Genomic DNA, 21876 nt, shown 5'->3' with positions numbered 1-21876 from the left:
TCTGTTGCTCTTTCAAATAAATAAGTACATCTTTTAAAAAAAAACAGTCACAAAAGAATATATATTTTATTATTCCATTTACATGAAATTCTTGAACAGGAGAAATCTGATCAGCAGTAGAGAGGAAATGCTTATAATGGAGCATGAAAGAACTAAGATGATGGCAATGTCATCTATCTTGATAGAGGTGGTGTTACAGGTGTATACAAATGTCAAAACTCTTCAAACTGTATCTTTCAAACATGTGCATTTTACTGTGCATAAATTATACTTCAATAAAGTTGTTTTTAACTAAAAAAACACTTTTTAGAAAGCAATTTGACAATACCTATTAAATCTGAAATGTGCATAATCTTGAAATGGCAACTCTCATTATAGAATGTTATCACATAAATGTTCAAAGACACATAAAGATGTTCACTACTTTTGAGAAAAGTGTCTTATCAGAGAATTGATATGCTGTATTATGATACATTCATAAACTGCAATATTACACATTCCATTTAAAGTAGGGGAACAGGCTTGTGCCAAAGCAGGTGAGTTGACATGTGCATTCCAAACGGGAGTGCAGTTTTGAATCCTGGCTACTCCGCTTCTAGACCAGCTGCTTGCTAATGTGCCAGAGAAGGCAGAATGGAGCTGGCTTTGTTGCTCAATGGGTTAAGTTGCTCCTTGCAACACCAGCATCCCATTTTCAAGTACCAGTTCAAGTCTTGGCTGCTCCATTTCAGATCTAGCTCCCTGCTAATGTGCCTAGGAAGGCAGTGGAAAACGACCCTAAGTACTTGGTGCCTGGAACCCATGACGGCAACAAGACAGTTTCGGGCTCCTTGTTTCAGTGAGGGTTAGCCATCTGGAGAATGAACCAGTGGATGGAAGATCTCTTTCTTTCCCTTCCTCTGTCGCTCTGCCTTTCAAATAAATCAATGAGGAGGCACAGGGGCCCAAGCACTTGGGCCATCCTCCACTGCCTTCCCGGGCTACAGCAGAGAGCTGGACTGGAAGAGGAGCAACCAGGACCAGAACCCAGCGCCCATATGGGATGCTGGCGCTGCAAGGCGGAGGACCAACCAAGTGAGCCATGGTGCCAGCCCCAATACTTTTAAATGAAACAGATCTTAGACTGATCTTTTAAAAAGGTGTGTTGGAACTCAATAACTTGGTCTTACTGTAATGAGATAAATCTGAAAATAGACTTTCATCTATGAATACAATGGGAAAAGTTAAACTATTAAGGTAAGGAATGAGATTACAGGAATCAAGAAAGCCTTCATTTTATAAATGTCTAAATTATTTAGTATTTTAACTGAGCACATATTATTTTTATTTTATATTTATTTTTATGTAACAACAGACATTTCCAAATAGAAATAGATAAAACATATGTAGCACCACTTTCATTACTTGCAAGTCTTAAGCACATATCTAAACTTGAGAAGTGTTAGGTCCCAATAATGAGAAAGTATACCCTTAACAATACTGGCACAATAAGTAACTAAAAATCATTTATCAAACGCTTTGTACCAAGTATAAATCTAAGGGCTATAACCATCTTATCAGATGTTACCATGATCATCACCAACTTACAAATAGGCAAACCCCTAGATCCGAGGCACAAACTGACAGCTTAAGAATTAGACCTCAATAATGTACCTCCCAAGACCATACACCCTTAAAACTCTATACAATACTTTCCCTCAAATGTGTACTATTACAGCTCTAGCTGTGAAAGAAATCTTCAAACACATCTTTTAGTCTGGGGTAGAATATCAGATTGTACCGCCCATAAAACTATAATTATCTACTGTTAAATATAATTCTCTGATTGACTTACTCATTCTTCTTGAAGGAAGCCAGTAGATAATATGGAATCAAACAGAATTTGTGTCGATCATGACAGCAAATCCCCAACTGAATAATCCTGTGCAAATTGTTAACCCCTTTAGACGACAATTTCTTTATCCATAAAGGTTTCCAGAATGTTGCTATGTTCTGTATTCTGATAAGATACACATAAAATTTACCAGTTTCACTTTTTAAGTGTATAATTCAGCAACATTATGTATACTTAAAATATTGCTCAAACACTAGCACCATCCCTCTCTTGAACTTTTCCATCATTCCAGACACTCTGTGCTCATTAGACAATTAACTCCCCACTCCCCTTCTCCTCAGCCCCTAGTAACCCTTATTCTATTGTCCATAAAACTGCCTATTATATCTATTGCATGTAAATGAAATCACTGTTTTTATGACTTCTGTACAAAAGACTTATTTCACTTTGCATGTCTTCAAAGTCCATACATGTTACACAGCACGAATCAGAATTCCATTCCTTTTATGTCTGAATAATATTTCATTATATGTATATACCATATTTTCATTCATTCATCTGTTGATAGAGGCAGAGTGACTTTCACGAAAACTAAAGCAAAAAACAAAAAAGAAAACACATCTGGCAAATAGCAGGCATTTTAATTCCTTTTTCATTTCATTCTTGTCATACTTTTGTACCAAGTAGTGGTACAGTGTTGAGATATTACTAGACTTACATATCTATGTTTTCTTTAAAAAAGATTTACATGAAAGGCAGAGTTAGAGAGAGACAGATCTTCCATCTGCTGGTTCATCCCCCAAATGGCCACAACAGCCAGAGCTGGGCTGATCTGAAGCCAGGAGCTTCTTCAAGGTCTCCCATGTTGGTGCAAGGGCCCAAGAGCTTAGGCCATCTTCCGCTGCTTTCCCAGGTGCATTAGCAGGGAACTGAGTCAATGGAGCAGCCAAGACTTGAAATGGCAGCCACACAGAATGCTGGCATCCTAGGCAGAGGCTTAACTTGCTACACCACAATGCCCGGCCCCATATCTGTATCATTTTAAAAGAATGAATAGTGTCCCAATAATGATTCACAATTAGTGTCACTATTCCCTTCAGTTTTAGCTCCAACATCTACCTCAGGGGTAGGCATTTCGCACAGCAGTTAGGATGTCCCTTGGTCTGGCCATCTTTCATATCAGAGTACCTGGGTTCAACTCCCAGCCCTCCTCCTGCTTCTTCCTAATGTATATCCTAGGAGGCACAGAAGAAGATGGCTCCAGTACTTGAGTCCCTACCACTCACACTGAAGACTCAGATTAAGTTCTGGGCTCCTGGCTCTGGCCTGGCCCACCCCCAGCTATTTGCAGGCATTTGGGGAGTGAAACAGAATGGGAGCTCTCTGTCTCTGCCTCTCTGCCTTTCAAATTCTTTTAAACTGGTAATTTTTTTAAAAACTTACCTCAAATTATTTCAATAAAGAACTCATTAATTCTAACCAGACATCTCTGAATTAAAAGATGTGCTACCCTCTCTTACCCTCTCCCTTCCTTATATTTTTGTCCAAGGATCATCAACATCAACATAAATCAAATTAAACAGCTACTATATGCTAAACATCCAGATGATTTATCAAGCTTCTCTCTAGTTCCCTGAAACACCAAACATGAATACTAATAATTGTACCTAAAGGACTTCTAATTTTCAATATCATAAATTATAACTAGGAAGAACCTTAAAGACTAATTTATCTTGACAATTATTTTTCTTTATAATCACTGCTTCTCAGAAATGGAGGAAAAATATTTTCCAAAGTTCTCTATAACACAAATATATCCTGATTGCTTTGCAAGTTCCTCTGTCAAATGATTTCCCTATATTTTCCATATTCTCTTAATTCGTTCAATTATTAAAGTCCGTGTTTTCTAGCAACTGCCAACGTAAGTGCTAGGTATATATTAAGAAAAATAAGAGAGCCTCTGCCTCCAGGCAGTTAGAATGCAGTGAAGGAGCCCAATGCATAAACAAGTGATTACAATACAATTTGATACATACTGTAATAACAGTATGAACAAAGACTTCTGAGAACACAAGAGTGCCTGGAAATTGCGGGAGGGCCTCTGGAAGGTAAAGTTCATCATCTGATCAGGAACCATTCTCTGAATTTAACAAATTGCTTGTCTCCACTTATGCTCTCATTCAAACTAATGGTTTCACCAATCCATAGAGAATTCGTCATCATTTACAAAAAATGTATTCATCAACAATACACGCATAAAGACTTCAAGGATAACTCATATATCATTTCTCAGTGACCCCCAAATTCATTGTATGATCAACCGAGTTGTCAGTTTTTTAAAAGAAGCAGGCCAACTTTCTTACTCATGGCTCATTTAAAGGTTAATAATAAATTAAATTTACATCCCTTGAGAATGCCACTTCAAAGGATAAAAGATATCCTGGAAAAACTCCAGTGTGACCTAGAGAAATCTGCCTTAAAATTTTTAAATGGCCAAAACAGACCATCATTTATATGTACACGTGCAAGCAAAGCCAATATTAAAGTATTTTTGTTTTATCTAACTACACTAAATCAACAAGTGCTTTTTATATTGCTACTTAAACTAAGTAATTCTAAATTAAAAGATTCATAAAGCTTTCAAAAATAATTTAAAACAAAGTTTAAACCAATTTCTCAGACTTTTTTAAAAAATATCTATGGCAAGTACAGATAGTGATTATCAAATACAGAATACACAAGGGCAAAATTAGAATTTCTTATCCTAAAATACCAAAATTTCTGCCAAAAATCTGCACAACTAGCTCATAACAAAATACCCAAGGTTACTACTATTTTTAAATACATAATTGTCAGCAAATAACATGGACGTAAATGTGATTTCATAATGTCAACCCTTAGAGTAGCACCTGGAATGTGTTGCTCAGTGATGTCCAAAACGCTGCAAAATAGATGTAACACAAAATTTTAGACTGTATTTGTCTCCATGTCTCTAAAACCACAAGTTAGTAGATGCTTATTTGACCTTCAGATAGAACACTATGTGATCAGAAGATAGCCTATGTTTTTCTAACTTCCTTTCTTGGAACATATTCACTTTCTACAAAAGTCAGAATTTAAAAGAGCAATTTTCTCTAAACATTACATTCCCCAACACACCTCCAAAAATGGAGAATAGAATTCTTTATATCTAGAGTAGAACAGACTAGAATCCTGTATGCCTAATTTTAAGGGGATTATGTACAGGAAATTAAAATATGCCCTAAATATTTTTTATTTTCTTGCAAATAAAATTAAATAAACCAGTTAAGACTATATACTTGTTCTGCATTCTTCTAAGTGCTCAATAACAAAGAGTAATAGAAAATAAACTCCAAAACCCACGTATTGACAACACTCCACTATTCCAGAATTAGTCATTTTTAAAGGTTTAAGTGCTATGTTATGTGACATTAAAACATCATAAAATTAAACCTAACTTCTTGAAACCTAGAAAGTAAACCTCATAGTAAAACACTTTAAATAAAGATTCTTATTTCCAAATGAATCTAAATTTCACAGATCCTGGGTGAAAAACAAAGGAATTTTAGGTTAACTGTGGGCAGCATACATTCAATTTTTCAAGCAACGAACACTTCTGCATCCAGTCTTTTCAGACTCACCAAAGCTATTGTTCAGGGAAAGCAAGACCAACTAGTAAGAAACTGCTAACCCTAGAGCCTAAACACATATTCGGAATGGGCATTTTATCTGGATCACCTATTTCTACCATCAAATCTTCATTCAACCCCTCGGGATTGGGAAATAATCGCCGACTAAATGACAGTTGACTTCGTTAGCACCTGTCGCCAGTCCCAGATGTACCACACAAGTTAGTCAAAACAGCTTGTAATTTCTTAGGAAAAAAAAAAAAGAGTATGATTCTTTAAAAACTGGGAACTCACTATGCGTTCACCAAGTTTTCCGAAATCTCGCGCTTCGTGCGTCCTCCTATTTCCAAAAAGTCACCCCGCGGCAGAGCCGTGCTGCTGAGTGGAGGGGGTCGCACAATGAAGCGGGAACTCCACAGAACGGCCTCGGGGCGAACAAAACCCGCGGGGCGGACGCCAGCTCCGCGCTGCCCTCAAACTTCACGCGCAGCCCGGCGGGGAGGCGCCCCCAGCCCGGGTCTGCGGCGGACGCGGGGTCTCCGGGAGACGTCAGACGCCCAGCTCCTCCGGAGTTCCCACGTCGCGGCCGCTGCCCGGAGCCGGCGCGGGGCGGGACCGAGCCCTGCCCACCCGCGCCCGCGGCGCCCCGCGCCCCCACGCGCCCGCGGCCGGGGACCCCCGCGTCCTGCCCTGCCCTCACGCCGAGCTCTCCGGAGACACAGTCCGTCCTTTGTCTGAGTGCGGACTCGCGGCTCGCTCCCACCAACTTGTGTGTGTCCCGTCCCACCCGGGCGCTCCCGCGGCCCCGCCACACAAAGGAGACCTGAAGCTCGGGGCGACCACCCGGACCGGGCACCGGAACGCCCCCGGCCCCGGCGCCCCGGCGCGGGCAGCCCCGGCGCCGGGAACCCCCCGCCCCGCGCACGCCTCGGCTCCCTCCTCGCATCTCCGGGGAGGGTCCGCGCTGCCCCGCTCGCGGGGTCGCGCGGGCCGGCCCGCCCCTCACACGGTCCCCCCAGAGGGGTCTCCCCTCTCCCCTCCCCCGCGCCCGCGCGAGCGGCGACCGGGGAAGCCCCGCTCGGACGATACCGGGGACCGGCAAGGAAGCGGCGGGCAGGTCCCCGCGTCGCCGCCGCCCTGGGTCGCACTCCCGGAACCCCGCCGGCCGAGCTGCCGACAGCGCGCGTTACCTTCGTCCCGCGCGCCAACCCGCACCGCTCCCGCGCACCGCCCCCGCGCGCCGCCGCCGCCGCCGCCGCCGGGGCTCCACTGCCTTCTGTGTCCCACTGGGTGTCGGACGCGACCGGACCGAGCGCCAAACGCGACAGCCCAATCGCCATCGCTTTTATTTGGCCCCCCCAGTCCAATCAAGCGCCGCCCCGATTGGCGGGATGCGAGGCGGGCGCTCGTCCAATCACAGGGCCTGCCGGGCTCGGAGGCGCCGAGCGAGCCCCACGCAGAGCGCGCTCGGGACTCGCGGGCCGGCGGGCGCGCGGGTGCGCGTGCGCGCGAGCGGCGGGGCCCGGCCTGAGGGACGCGGCTCACCGTGTGGAAGCGCTGCCGCCGCCGCCGCCGCCGCCGTCTCTTTGTTCTTTGGCTGAACGCTCGGCGCCTCTCGGGAAAGCGGTGGGCACGGAAGGCGGGGACGGGGCAACTCTGTGGGGGCCCGGAGGCCGCCGCCGGCAGAAGGCGGGAAGGGTGGGGTGGCGGGAACCGGCTGGAGGGCGGGGCTACGCGCTCGCGGCTCTTGGCGGGAACCGGCGCCGTGGAGTTCCCGGCGGGGGAGGGGCGGGCGGCGAGAGCCAAGTTTGAACCAATTCAAAACTCGGGGGCGGTAACGGTTTTAACTGCCGCGCCGATTTCCCCGCGCGCGGCGCGCGGAGCGGAGCGGGGTTGCGGCGCCGAGTTTACGGGCGGACCTGCCGCGCGGCCTCGGTCTCGGGTGCCCCGCACGCCCGCCCCCCGGGAGAGCCGTCACTTTTACTTCGGTCTGAGGCGGCCGCTTTCCCGCCCGCACTCGGCTGGACTGAAGCCGGCAGAGCCTGCGGTGCCTACCCGTAGAAACCTGGGGCCGAGAGGCCGGACGGTTAGGGCCCCTTTGTCGTGGAAAGCGCCCCTCTCGGACCCTTCCTGGTGATTGTCGTTCCAAGCACGTGCCAGCGTTAAAATGTGTTTATTCAGGCTGCGTGCGGTTCACGTGCCTCACGCTACGTCTCTGCAGAGTATTAAAGCGATGGCAGCGTCTTGGGGTGGTTAGAAAGTGATGGGGGGGGGGGGTGTTAACCTGCCTCAAAGGCGTCAGAGATAAACTGCTTAGGGTACAATCTCTCCTGTGCCTTATCTGGCGACGAAGTTAAAAGTATTCCAAAGTTGTTTTCCATATGATGCATCTGTAGGGCAAAATACCCTTTTTCACTGGGATCCCACATTGGGAGATCAGGCTGGGAATTTTTAAAAGGTCAACTATGGACTGTTGGGTAAAAAGCCTAAAAAAATGTTTTATGAATTAATTTTGTAAGTTAGCCCATGATTTTCCCATCTTTGCTAAATCAACATCTAATTCCTCATATATTCTGAACCAATTAAGTGCTGGAAAATATATGACAGGAAGCCAAAAGAGAAAAAAAGCAATCATGTGCCCCCGTAAAAGCCAAATTACCTTACAAATAAATGTTGGAAAGAGTCCAGAAGTAGATGTTATGCCTCTTCAATGTGACTATAAAGTAGTGAACTCTGTTAATGTCACCAGTACATATCATTTTCCATGGTAAAATGTTCCCATCTAGACTTAACTATTTAAATCTCAAAAATTAACTACTTTTACCTAGATTGCTTATCAAATTATTGATTTTATCTCTCCTTTAATATGTATTAAAACAGTGGGAACCTTATTTAAATATTTATTCATTCATTTATTTGAAAGCCAGAGTGACAGAGATCTTCCATCTGCTGGTTCACTCCCCAAATGGCTGCAACAGCCAGGTCTGGGCCAGACAGAAGCCAAGAGCCAGGATCTCCATCCTGGTCTTTCATGGGATGATAGGGGCCTAACACTCAGCCATCCTCTGCCACATTCCCAGTCACATCAGCAGGAAGCTAGATCTGTGGTTGTCACAGGCTGTGGTTTCACCAACCATACCATGACACCAGCCCCACATGGGAGCTTTTTTTTTTCCCAGAGAAAAATCGAAATTTTATTAGGGACTATCAGAAAGCAAATCGAAGGAATATATAAATGAATGCAACAAAGAGTAAAATGTCATATGAGTTGTTAAGGCATTTAGAATCAAGGAATGATGTTGAATCAAGATGTTTCCAAAAAAATCTCAAGAGGAAATTTTAACTAGCTCCTGCAAAAGCACAAGATCTAGCATGGTGGGACAGTGAGGACTCTCGAGGTGCACAAGAACATAGATTCTGAAAGTACAGAGCTGACAGTGCACCTTGGGAAAAAGAACAGAGGGAGCTAAAATGGCACTGAATATTTTGAAAATGAGTTTATGATGTATATTTAGGTATAAATATAGGGATGCTCCAATAAACTTATGGGAGGGCTGGCACTATGGCACTACAGGTTAAGCCACTGGATTGCAAAGCAGGCATCCCATATGAGTGCCAGTTGGACTCCCAGCTGCTCCACTTCTGATTGAGTTTCCTGCTAATGCGCCTGGGAAAGCAGCAAAAGATGGCCCCACTTCTTGGGCCCCTGCACCCACCTGGGAGACCATGAAGAAGCTCCTGGCTTCGGCCTGGCCCAGCCCCAGCTGTTGTGGCCATTTGGGAGTGAAACAGTGGATGGAAGCTCCATCTTTCTGTCTCCTATGTCTGTCTGTCTCTCTCTCTCTCTCTCTCTCTCTAACTCTGCCATTCAAATAAGTAAATAAATTTTTAAAAAGAAAGAGAGAAAGAGAAAATTATGGGGCCTGCACTGTGTTGCAGTGGGTTAAACCTTTTATCTGCAGCACCAGCATCCCATATGGATATCGGTTCAATTCCCAGGGGCTCCACTTCCAGTCCAGCTCCCTGCTAATGTGCCTGGGAATGCAGCCCAAGTCCTTGGCCCCCTACACCCACGTGGGTGACCCAGAAGAAGCTTCTGGCTCCTGATTTCGGATCAGCTCAGCTCCGGCCATTGCAGCCATTTGGGGAATGAATCAGCGGATGGAAGATCTTGCTCTGTAAACTGCCTTTCAAATAAATAAACCTTTTTTAAAAATGGATGGAAAATAGAGTTAAGTATTTTTGGTTAAGAAATTTTGAAATACGTGGACAGTTTTTTTTCATAATACACATTCCATGACATTTTTGAAGGCCTCTGCCATGTAATACAAAGGCTAAGTTGGAACATCAAGGAGATAGACCAGTGAATCATGATACTAAGTTCAGCAATGACATTGCCCAGTTAAGCAACATAATGTAGGTCACAGTGGGGACGGGAGAAAGAATTTAAAACATTGCAAAAGGACTTCATTGTATCTTGGAGAGCATATTTTGCGGCTATTTTAATATGTTGGCAAATAGAGGAAAGTTAGATGTGAGAAGAAATACTTTGTTTTTCTTATAAAGATTTATCTGAAGATTTCCATCGTAGGAGATCAAGAAAATATGCAGGCCTTTTTATGAATCTTTGTGATCATTTCAATAGGAATATGTGCTTAATGAATACCAACCATGTGTGAGTGTGTGTATGTCTGAATGCTGGTTACCAAAGGGACCTAAATGAAGCAGAAAGCCATGCTACACAGATTGATGTGAGATGTGAAAGTCACAAAGTATTTTTGTTTAAAAATACTCAGAATACAGTTAAAACACTATTGGTAAGTCATTCTGTTCTCTGTTAAAGATACGCTACTAAATTATGGGATGAAACCAAAAGTGGAGAGTTAAAACTCTGAAGTCATGAGTATAATATTCATGAATAATGAAGTAATTCTTCATTATTCACTGCTGTACCCCTAGGGCTTGGCACTGCTGGTGCCCATTATACCCTCGAGGTTTTCCTGGGATCCAGCACTTTCATCTTGCTGAAGATAACTTTTGGGGAGAAGCAGGATAAGGTTAAATGCAAAGTTCAGGCTGTTAGCATCACTGAATTTCCTTTTACATCCCTTCACTATAAAGTTCTATAAAGAACTTTCCTTTCAATCCCATGAATGGGGTTTACTTCCCACACTTTTCATTTATTCACTCAGTATTCAACAATGATCCAGGTGCTAGGAATACAATGGAAGCAAAACAGAAACCTCTGCCTCATGAACCTCATTCTGTTACAGGTAACATGACAAAGGAAGGGGACCTCAATTCTTATCTCACTAGAAGAATTTCCATGTGGACAAAGCAATGAGCAAAGCAAGATTTATTTAAGTCAGAAATCTGCCAGGAATGAGGCTCCAAGAAAGGAAGACAGGAGAAACTGGTGGAAATGGAGTCTTTTGCATAATTCGGGGGATAATTAACAATCAAAGGGCAGGGAACAAAACCCATCAGAGGGCCCAGAACTGTAATCCTGTCTAGCCTGCTCATGATAAAACTGGAAACTCGGAAGGGTTGCATCGGCAGTCTTGTCTTGGTAAAGGCAGCTTTTCAAAGGAGGCATGCAGTGTGATCCAGCACTTTCATCTTGCTGAAGATAACTTTTGGGGAGAAACAAGCATTTTGCACACTCGTGAAGGGACTCCCCTTTCCTCATTCCAGCCCAGGACCAACTCAACTGCCTATTAGCCCATCTGACTGTCACGATTCTAGTGCAGAGGAGCAAATAAAATGTGCAGCACATGACATGGTGATAGAGAAAAGCATGGAAGGAGGGAAGTATTAGGTGAAAGTTCTGTAATTTAAAAATAGGAAATTTCTCATTGTGAAGGTGGCATTTGAAGGAAAAGCTGAAAGAGGTGAGGGTGCACTTCCGGAAACAAGAGATATTCTGTGTCTCCAGAGTGGAGAGGGCCTGAAGTGGGAGGTTGGCTGGTGTGCTATATGACAGAATCAAGAAGCCAGCCAGGAGTGGATGTCAAAGAGTTGAGGGGGCACAAATAGATCTTTTAGGGCCTCGTGGGCCATGGTTAGGACTTCATTGAGAGGATTTTGAGCAGAAAGGTGATTTGATCACTTAAGATCATTCTAGCTACTGTACTGAGAGAAACCTGAAGCAGAACAGGGACCAAATCAAGAGAGCAGGGTGCTGAGCCTATTGTAGAAACTCAAGCAATAAATGATTGTGGCCAAGACCAAAGTGGGAACTATAAGCTGGTAGGAAGTAGATTTTCGAAGTCTGGGCAATAGGATTTGCTGACAGAACTAGATATGTGGTGCAAAACGGTGAGATTGATGTAAGTGTAAACTGCAGAAACAAAAGATGGGATGGAGGCCAGTGCCGTGGCTCACTAGGCTAATCCTCCGCCTTGTGGCGCCAGCACACCGGGTTCTAGTCCCGGTCAGGGCGCCAGATTCTGTCCCAGTTGCCCCTCTTCCAGGCCAGCTCTGTGCTGTGGCCAGGGAGTGCAGTGGAGGATGGCCCAGGTGCTTGGGCCCTGCACCCCATGGGAGACCAGGAAAAGCACCTGGCTCCTGCCTTCGGATCAGTGCGGTGCGCCGGCCGCAGCATGCCAGCCGTGGCGGCCATTGGAGGGTGAACCAACGGCAAAAGGAAGACCTTTCTCTCTGTCCACTCTGCCTGTTTAAAAAAAAAAAAAATGGGATGGAGATTTGGAGGTGACTATAGTTTGAGACAAAGTTTGAGATGCATGGTTTCAACCAAGTAGAAATGTCAAATATGTGGTCATTACTGAAAGTAAACTTTCCCCTACTAGTTTAGGTTCCAGTGGCTGAAAACCTGTAAATTTATGACAGAGTAACCAAAAAAAAAGTTTATTATGTTTGTGGTTGCACTCTTGTGACAGCACCTCCCAAAAAGGAGGAAAGGTTTCTGTAGCAGCTTAATAAAAGAGGTGCTTTAAGGCGCCAAGGAAACTGGTTTACATAATCTGGGGTGAGAGGGTAAATGTCTTTGTGCCCAAGGTCAGCTAAGACGTCCTGGGGGGGGGCACTTGTGGGAACTCATTATCCTAAGGATGTACTTTAGTCACACAGAGGAAGTTCAGATAAGATTTCTACATGTTTTTAAGTAATCTTTGGCTTTATGGAAGTCCAGGGTTGTGGAGAGTTGTGACTGGAAACATCACTTTGGGATCATCAGCAAATAAATGCTATCTAAAACCAAGGGAGTAAATTTAAATAGATAAGAGTTCAAGGTTCTCCAACTGGAAAAGGTTGTGGAGATGAGAAACCAGTGAAGACAGAAAGGAAGCATCAGTGAAATGGGAGGCAGGTAACAAAATACAGTCTCCTGGAAGCTGAGAAAAGAAAGTGATTCAAAGGAGAGAGTAACGAGTTTCATAGCATGCTGCTAACAGGTGGAGTAGGATGTCTGAGACTTGACTCTTGCGTGGATTTAGCAATATGGAGGCCATTGATGCCCTTGATAAGACTGGTCTCAGTGCACTGACGGGGATAAAAACCAGGTTAGACTGGATTCCAGAGTTAATTTGAGAAGAAAATCGGAGGCAGCAATTGTAGACCATTTTCTCAAGACTTTTGCTGAGAATGAAAGGAAAGAAAATACAGTTGCAGGAATAAGTGGGATCCAGAGAAAGAAGATCTTTTTTAAAAACATAGCCATGTTAGTATCTGATGAAGAGCAAAGGAAATAGGAAAATTGGTGATTCAGGAAAAGAATATTCCTTGAGCAATATCCTTAAGTATGTCAGAAGAGGTGGATTCCAAATCTTGGACAGGAAGCCAAGGAAATGGGTCCCAATGCATGAGTAAAGGATTTGGTCTTTGCCAGAAAAGAAGAGAAGATAGAATATATGGGCACAAATGCAGAAACATGTATGTCTGATTGCAACAGATACACATTGGTAACCATCTGACCAAGTGCAGGTAGTGCTGGAACGAATATGTAGAGTTAAGGTGAAAAGCTGTTTAGACCATTATGTTGTGTCATTGCATTTATGACAGTCCTCCCATTTTTGCCTTAAAATAATTGTTCAGTCCCAACAGAAATATAAAATGGATGAATTGGGGCCGGCGCTGTGGCACAGTGGATTAAAGCCCTGGCCTGAAGCGCCGGCATCCCATATGGGCACCAGTTCAAGACCTGGCTCCTCCACTTCCAATCCAGCTCTCTGCTATGGCCTGGGAAAGCAGTGGAGGATGGCCCAAGTCCTTGGGACCCTGCACCCACGTGGGAGACCCAGAAGAAACTCCCGGCTCCTGGCTTTGGATTGGCACAGCTCTGGCCATTGTGGCCATTTGGGGAGTGAACCAGTGGATGGAAGACCTCTCTCTGCCTCTCCTTTTCTCTCTATGTAACTGACTTTCAAATAAATAAATCTTTAAAAAAAAAAAAAGGATGAATTTAGTTTTAGGGATATAGGATACAATACAAAAGTGGAAATTCTAAAGCTGTTTGGAGAACAAATAGTCATATGATACAGTGTGGTTAAAAGATTTGAGATTACCAGAGTAGTATCAATTAAAGGTCTGAGAAGGAATGATCCCTTATAACACGTAAGAGTGGTGTTATATCACAGACTGGAAAACACCTTAGGCTGATTCAAGAAAATATGTAGCATGCAAAGAAAACTTAATAAAAGAATATTTAAAAAATAATTTGTGACTTTTGATTTTTATAAATTCATTTTATCCATTTGAAAGAGAGATACAGAGAGCTCTCCCATCCACTGGTTCATCCCCAAATGCCCTCAATATCCTGGGGTTGGCCATGCCAAAGCCAGGAACCAGGGACTCATCCAGGTCTCCCAGGTGGATGGCAGGGACCAACGTACTTGGGCTATCACCTTCTACCTCCGAGGTTACATTAGCAGGAAGGTGGAACTGGGAGCAGAACCAAGGACTCAAACCTAAACACTCTGATATGAGGTATAGGTATCCCAAGCAGAGTCTAAAGTGCTGAACCAAACACCCATCACTGACCCTTTTCAGAATTAGATTGAGATAGTCATCTCCAGAAAGCCAAAGGAACATGTGTTAAACATCCTCTAAAATGCTCCCAAATATAATCACCTCCTTGGTTTTTTAGATTTATTTTATTCATTTGAAAGGCATAGTTACAGAGAGAGAGGGAGAAATAAAGAGAGTCTTAAATCCACTGGCTCGGCCAGTGCCGCGGCTCACTAGGCTAATCCTCCACCCTGCGGCGCCGGCACACCGGGTTCTAGTCCCGGTCGGGGCGCCGGATTCTGTCCCAGTTGCCCCTCTTCCAGGCCAGCTCTCTGCTGTAGCCAGGGAGTGCAGTGGAGGATGGCCCAAGTACTTGGGCCCTGCACCCCATGGGAAACCAGCTCACTGTCCACTCTGCCTGTCAAAAAAAAAAAAAAAAATCCACTGGCTCACTCCCCAAAAGGACCAGGCTGAAGCCAGGAGCTTCTCTCAGATCTCCCACATGGATGCAGGGGCCCAAGCACTTGGGCCATCCCCCTCACCCCACTCCTTTCCCAGGAGCATTAGCAGGGAGCTGGATCAGAGGTGAAGCAGCAAAGACTCAAACCAGCGCCCATATGGGATGCTAGTGTTGCAGGTCCTGGCTTAACCAACTATACCACACTGGCCCCCAATATTGCCACCTCTTGGTGCTCATACCATTTTGTAATTCTCTCCCTTGAGTGTGGGCTAGACTTTCCACAAGCCTCTAATATGGCCACGAAAGAAATAGGATATCATTTGGGAAATTATGTTACAAAAAGGCTGTAACCAGGGCCAGGGCTGTGGCTTAGTAGGCTATGCCTCCACATGCAGTGCCAGCATCCCATAAGGGCACCAGTTCATGTCCTGGCTACTCCTCTTCCGATCCAGCTCTCTGCTAATAGCCTGGGAAAGTAGTGGAAGGAGGCCCAAGTGCTTGGGCCCCTCAACACATGTGGGAGACGTGAAAGAAGCTCTTGGTTCCTGGCTTTAGTTGCAGCCATTTGGGGAGTGAACCAGCAGATGGAAGACCTTTCTCTCTGTCTCTTCTTCTCTCTCTGTATTCCTCTCTCTCAAATAAATAAAATCTTAAAAAAAAAAAAAAAGACAGTAACCTTCCCGTACCCCTCTCTCCCTATCTCATTCCTTACTATGGAATAAGAATTCAGCTTTGTCTAAAACTTCCACCACCCCATTGTACTATTCACTTTCCCACTAAGCTGAACAAGATGTTACCATCTTATAAGAGTCTTAAGAAATTTTGGCTGGCACTGTGGCTCACTTGGTTGATCCTCCACCTGCAGCGCTGGCATCCCATATGGGTGCCAGTTCTAGTCCCGGTTGCTTCTCTTCCAGACAGCTCTCTGCTGTGGCCCAGGAGGGCAGTGGAGGATGGCCTAAATGCTTGGGCCCCTGCACACACATGGGAGACCAGGAAGAAGCTCCTGGTGCCTGGCTTCGGATTGGCGCAGTGCCAGCCGTGGCGGCCATTAGGGGAGTGAATCAACCTTTCTCTCTGTCTCTCTCTCTCTCACTGTCTATAACTCTACCTGTCAAATTAAAAAAAAAAAAATTTGATCAAAACAAGTGAAGACCGAAATATATTTAAACATTTAGACAATCTAGAAACTACCTGACAGTTTTAAAGGAATTCAACATGAAACTGAGGGGTGCTTAGCCAGAATATGGTTATAAACCCCTGGACAGAATGGCATTTTCCAGATTCAACACCTGTTTTACCAAGGACCGCTGAGGATTTGGGGAAGTGGAGAACTGAAGAATCTTACCATTATTCTGGCATATAACAATAAAGAGTATCAACAAATAAAATAATAAGATGGCCCAAGTCCTTGGGCCCCTGCACCCTTGTGGGAGATCTGGAAGAAGCTCCTGGCTCCTGGCTTCATATCGGTGCAGCTCTAGCCATTGCAGCCATTTGGGGAGTGAACCAGTGGATGGAAGACTTCTCTCTCTACCTTTGCTTCTCTGTAACTCTGCCTTTCAAATAAATAAATAAATATTTTTTAAAAAAGTGATAAAACATCCCAGCAGGGTGAATATGTGGTGGGGAGGGTGGGAGCAGGGAATTGACAAGATAACATGATTTTGATTCTAAAATAATAATGTGAAATGCAAAAGACCTAAAAGAACCAAGATAATTGAAGAAGAGCGAAGGTGGGCAACCTGTGACTACCAAATATTGAAACCTAGTTTTTTCAAGTCACAATAATTAAAACAGTGATGTTGGCACAAAGATGGACAAATAGACCAATGGGAAACAAAATAAGAGTCCAGAAACAGGCCCATACCTAAATGGTTACCTGATTCATGATGAAGGCGACCTTGCAGTGCAATAGGGAGAGGGTCATCTTCTGAATAATTGGTTGTAAGTCAATTGGCTATTCCTATAGAGAAGAAAATCTTGATCTCCACACCAGATGAGCTGATGATCTAAATGTGAAAGAAAACAGAGAAACATTATCAAGATCTTGGAGTACACAAAAAGTTTTTAAGCAGGATTTTTTTAAAGGACTCATAAAAAATAGGCTATATTAACGTTAAGAACTTCTATTAACCAAAATACACTACTAAAATACTGAAAAGCAGAGCCAGCATTGTGGCATAGCAGGTTAAGCCTTCGCTTGTAATGCCAACATCCCATGTGGGTGTGGGTCTCAAACCAGCTGCTCCACTTCTGATCCAGCTCCCTGTTAATGCACCTGAATAGCAGCGGAAAATGGCCCAAGTGTTTGGGCCTCTGCATTCACGTAGAAGACCTTGAAGAAGCTCCTGGCTCCTAGCTCTTGGCTTTGGCCTGGCCTATCCCCGGTTGTTGTGGCCATTAGGGGAGTGAACCAGTGGATGAAAGACCTCTATCTATCTATCTATGTATCTATCTATCCCTCACTCTGTAACTCTGCCTTTCAAATAAATTTTTTAAAAAACTTTAAACAATACTGAAAAGCAGGTCAAAAAATAGAAGAAAACCACAATACACTTACCTGACAAAAGATGTCTGTGCATTGTGTAAAAAAAAAATCATACAAAACAGTTTGAAAAAGAGGACAAAACATTAGGAAAGGGAAAAAACATTAGAAACTGGCACCCAAAAAGATGGATATACATATGCCCAATAAGTATATAAAAGATACTCAGTTTCACTAGTTACCCTAAAATGCAAATAAAATCATAATGTAATATCACTACACCCCAAATGGCTAAAATGAAAAAAAAAATACCAAGTGTTGACAAAGATGTAAAGTAACCAAAGTTCTTTTTTTTAAGATTTTTTATTTATTTGAAAGTCATAGTTACACAGAGAGAGGAGAGGCAGAGAGAGAGAAAGTTCTTCCATCTGATGGTTCACTCCCCAGATGGCTGCAATGGCTGGAGCTATGCTGATCTGAAGCCAGGAGCCAGGAGCTTCTTCCAGGTATCCCACATGGGTGCAGGGGCCCAAGAACCCTGACCATCTTCTACTGCTTTCCCAGGCCATAGCAGAGAGCTGGATTGGAAGTGGAGCAGCCAGGACTCAAACCAGCGCCCATATGTGATGCTGGTGCTTCAGGCCAGGGTATTAACTCACTGCGCCACATCACCAGCCCCAGGTAACCAAAATTCTTACAGCTGATTAGGGGTGTAAATTGGTATAAGCACTTTGGAAAATTGCAAAGATAATATTTACTATACTTAAGTATGAAATATGCTATAAATTAAAAATTCTATATAAAATATAAATATAGCAGGTGACTATGTACGTGTGTATATGTATTTACCAAAAGAATATTCATAAGAGCACTGTTCCTAATAGCCTAAAACTGGAAACTATCCAGTTGCCCATCAACAGTAGAGTGAATAAATTAAGATACATTTACATAATGGAATATCCTACAACAATGCCCATGATTAACCTACAGTTACATACAACAATACGAAAGAATTGAAAAAAAAACAGAATGTTAAATGGAGAAAGATAAAAAAAGAAATGTATCATATGACTATTTATTTAAAGTTCCTTGACAAGCAGAAGTGGTCCTTGATGAAACAATAGTGGGTAGAATCAGAATTGAGGAGGGTAGTGATGAGAGTGGTGATAATGTTTCATTCCTCACTGATATGAGTGCTACATAAACAAATATATTTCAATCATGAAAACTTAATCGAGCTGTACACTTAGAATGCATACCGTTTCTATTTGTGCATTATATTTCAAGAAGTTTAAAAAAAAATCAGAGAGGCGGTGTCAGCCATCATGGAGCCTGTGGAGGCCTGCTGGGAACAGGACTTCTAGAAGGTAACTATGTCTGGGAGACTGTGGTGCAAGGCCATTTTTGCTGGCTTTAAGCAAGGTCTCCGGAACCGAAGGAAGCACATAGTGCTTCTTAAAATTGAAGGTGCTTATGCTCTGGCTGAAACTGAATTCTACGTGGGCAAGAGGTGTGCTTATGTGTTCAAAGCAAAGAATAGCACAGTGATTCCTGGGGGCAAACCTAACAGAACCAGAGTAATCAGGGAAAGGCAACCTGTGCTCACGGAAACAGTGGCAGGATTTAGGCCAGATTCTGAAGAACCTTCCTGCGAAGGCCACTGGACACAGCATCCGTGTGGTGCTGTACCCCTCAAGGATTTAACCTATTGAAAAGTAAGTAAATAAAAATGGATTTGTTCTCTTGTAAAAAAAAAAAATCAGTGCGAGAACAAGGAGTAAGAGTAACAAAGACGGGTAAACAATGAGGAAGGAGGAAAACTGAAGTGTAATCTCCTAGAAGTCACAGGGAAATAGAAATGTTAATAAGAAGGAGGGGGGACAGCACCGTAGCATAGCAGGTAAAGCCACAGCCTGCAGTGCCGGCATCCCATATGGGCGTCGGTTTGAGTCCCAGCTGCTCCACTTCCAATCCAGCTCTCTGCTATGGCCTGGGAAAGCAGTAGAAGATGGCCCGGGTGCTTGGGCCCCTGCACCCATGTGGGAGACCTGGAAGAAGCTCCTGGCTCCTGGCTCCTGGCTCCTGGCTCCGGATCGGCACAGCTCCTGCCCTTGCAGCTATTTGGGGAATGAACCATCAGATGGAAAATTCTCTCTCTCTTTCTCTCTCACCCCTCTCCCTTTGCCTTTCTCTCTCTCTCTCCCTCTACCTCTCTGTAACTCTGCCTTTCAAATAAATAAATCTTTAAAAAAAAAAAAAAAGAAAGGTACAGGGTGGGCATCTGACACAGCAATTAAGTCACTGTGTGGCATGCCAAGATCACAAATTGTAGTGCCTGAGTTGAAATCCTGGCTCCACTTCCAATCTAGCTTCCTGTGAAAGCACACCATGGGAGGCTGCAGATGATTTCTCAGGTCTTAGATCCTTGCCACCATGTGGGAGACCCAGCTCGAGTTCCAGGATACTGGTGTCAGCCTGGCTCAGCCCCAGTTGCTATGAGCATCTGCGGAGTGACCCAGTGGATGGAAGATTTCTGTTCTGCTTTCTCTGTGTTTCTCTGCCGTTCAAATAAATAAGTAAATAATAATAAAAATTTCTTCAGAATATTTAAAGAACTCTTAGAACTCAACAATACAAAGAAAGTAGGGGTGAGCACGTAGCCTAGCAGTTAGATGATTGCATCCCACATTGATGTACATGGGATCTATATCCAGCTCTGGCTCCTGACTCCAGCTTCATGTTAATTCAAACCCTGGGAAGCAGCAGTAATGTCTCAACTGGGCTCCTGCCCATCAACATGGGAGACTTGGATTTAGTTCCCATCTCCCAGCTGCAACCCTGCCCAGCCCTGGCCAGTGCAGGCATTTTGGTAGTGAACCAGCAGATAGGAGCTCTGTCTGTCTACCTGTCTGTGTCTCTCTCTGCCTGTTAATTAAACAATTTATAAAAAAGAATTACTTCATTTGGTAAGTAACAAACTTATAGAGCCCATTACCAAAAATACAGTATAATCAGGCAAACAGAAAATGTTTAAAATCTGAGCCATACCTGACCCTTTATTAATTCATTTAAAAGAAACTTACAGAGCAACTGTCTGGCATAGTGGTTAAAATGCCATTTGGGAAGCCATATTGGAGTACCTGGGTTCAAGTTCTGGCTCTGCTCCCAATTCCAGCTTCCTGCTCATTCACACACTGGGAGGCAACAAATGATGGTCCAGGCAGTTGGGTTCCTGCCACCCATACAGGAGATTTTGATTGAGTTACCAGTTTCTACCTTTGGGCTGGCCCAGCCCCAGCTGCTGCAAACATTTGGAGGGTGAACCAGTAGGTAGGATGTTTCTCTCTTTTTCTCTCTCTCCTCTCTGTCTCTCTGCCTTTCAAATAAATAAAAATTAATTTCTGGAACATTTAAGACCTTTATTTATTTATTTAGCACTTGTTTTGACCCTGCCTGTGCCAGATCAGGACTATGGGAGAGTGGGGAGTGAGGGATATAGAGAAGGATTCCTCAAGAAAGAGTAAACGGAGGGAAAGAGAAAGGGGTGTGGGGTTGGAGAAGGGACTAGTTAGCAATGCCAAGATCAGACGGTGGCCAGGTCGGAGATGAGGCAGAGCAGCCCATCCCCAAGCCTGGGGTGGAGGGAGTGGTGGTGATTCCCTTACCTCTAGAGTCGTCATTGTGTAGAATCTCAGAAGCAGCAGGTGTGGTGGGACCTGCAATCGGGACCAGGCTCTGGGAGATTTCTAACAGAGGAATTCCTGAGTTATGGGAGGGGGTGGGTGGGCATCAAGGTCTTTCTGCCACGAATATCCTGAATATCTCCTCACTGTTCTAAGTACAAGGCAGTGCTCCCTCCTCAAATTATATTCTAACTTGTATTTATTTATTACTTATTTAATTTGAAGGGTAGAGAGAAAGAGAGATCTTCTATCTGCTGGTTCACTTCCCAAATGCCCTCGACAGCCAGGGTTAGGCCAGGCCAAAGCCAGAACCCTAGAATTCAATCCAGGTCTCCCAGATGAGCGGCAAGGACCCAAGTACTTGTGCCATCACCTGCTACCTCCCAAAGTGTGCCTTAGCTGGAATAGGCAGTCGAGCTAGACTTGAACCCAGACACTCCAATATGGGATGAGTGTGTCCCAGTATCTTTAACGCTGCATCAAATGCCACCACTCACCTCAAATTCTTCAATGTACTCATTGAGTTTGCACTGTGACGTCGTCTGTCAGCTGTGTCCTCCTTCCCTGTGGGCCCCTGGCAGAGTGCCATTGCACACACTCAGCACTGACATGTGTGTCCCATTGGCACAGGACACGGAGCTGGACAGACGAGTAAGGTGACTCCAGCTTTGTGAAAGTTCATGACAATCCACTGACATGCTGCTTCGAAACTCCCGTATTCTAATGATTCCCGACTACAGGCTTTTCCTATCAGCAGAAGAGCCTGTTCTGATTCAGTATTCCAAACGTAAGAAATG

The 21876-nt window shown here is 44.2% G+C and overlaps 1 protein-coding gene and 1 pseudogene across 21 annotated transcripts in view; one reads left to right on the top strand and one right to left on the bottom strand.

The window, feature by feature from the left end:
• The window catches only part of EZH2 (enhancer of zeste 2 polycomb repressive complex 2 subunit), an 80629-nt gene extending 73393 nt beyond the window's left edge, over positions 1-7236 (bottom strand). For 4 of the 21 annotated variants that reach the window (XM_008258064.4, XM_051849020.2, XM_051849018.2 and 1 more), the window contains exon 1: positions 6574-6841. In XM_008258064.4, the coding sequence (XP_008256286.2) occupies positions 6574-6824 (251 nt within the window). In that variant the 5' untranslated portion in view covers positions 6825-6841. Of the gene's footprint in view, positions 1-1834; positions 2000-5778; positions 6109-6573; positions 6843-7029 lie in introns of those variants that run through there. The other 17 variants (XM_051849017.2, XM_051849021.2, XM_051849019.2 and 14 more) reach the window with 9 other exon arrangements.
• On the top strand, positions 6995-21129 carry LOC127491671 (large ribosomal subunit protein eL33-like; annotated as a pseudogene).
• Positions 21130-21876: the final 747 nt, after the last annotated feature.

The sequence above is a fragment of the Oryctolagus cuniculus genome, chromosome 3 (assembly GCF_964237555.1).
Source record: "Oryctolagus cuniculus chromosome 3, mOryCun1.1, whole genome shotgun sequence".
NCBI lineage: Eukaryota > Metazoa > Chordata > Mammalia > Lagomorpha > Leporidae > Oryctolagus > Oryctolagus cuniculus.
The sequence above is the reverse complement of the archived record's forward strand: the minus strand, read 5'-3'. Positions and strand labels throughout refer to the sequence as shown.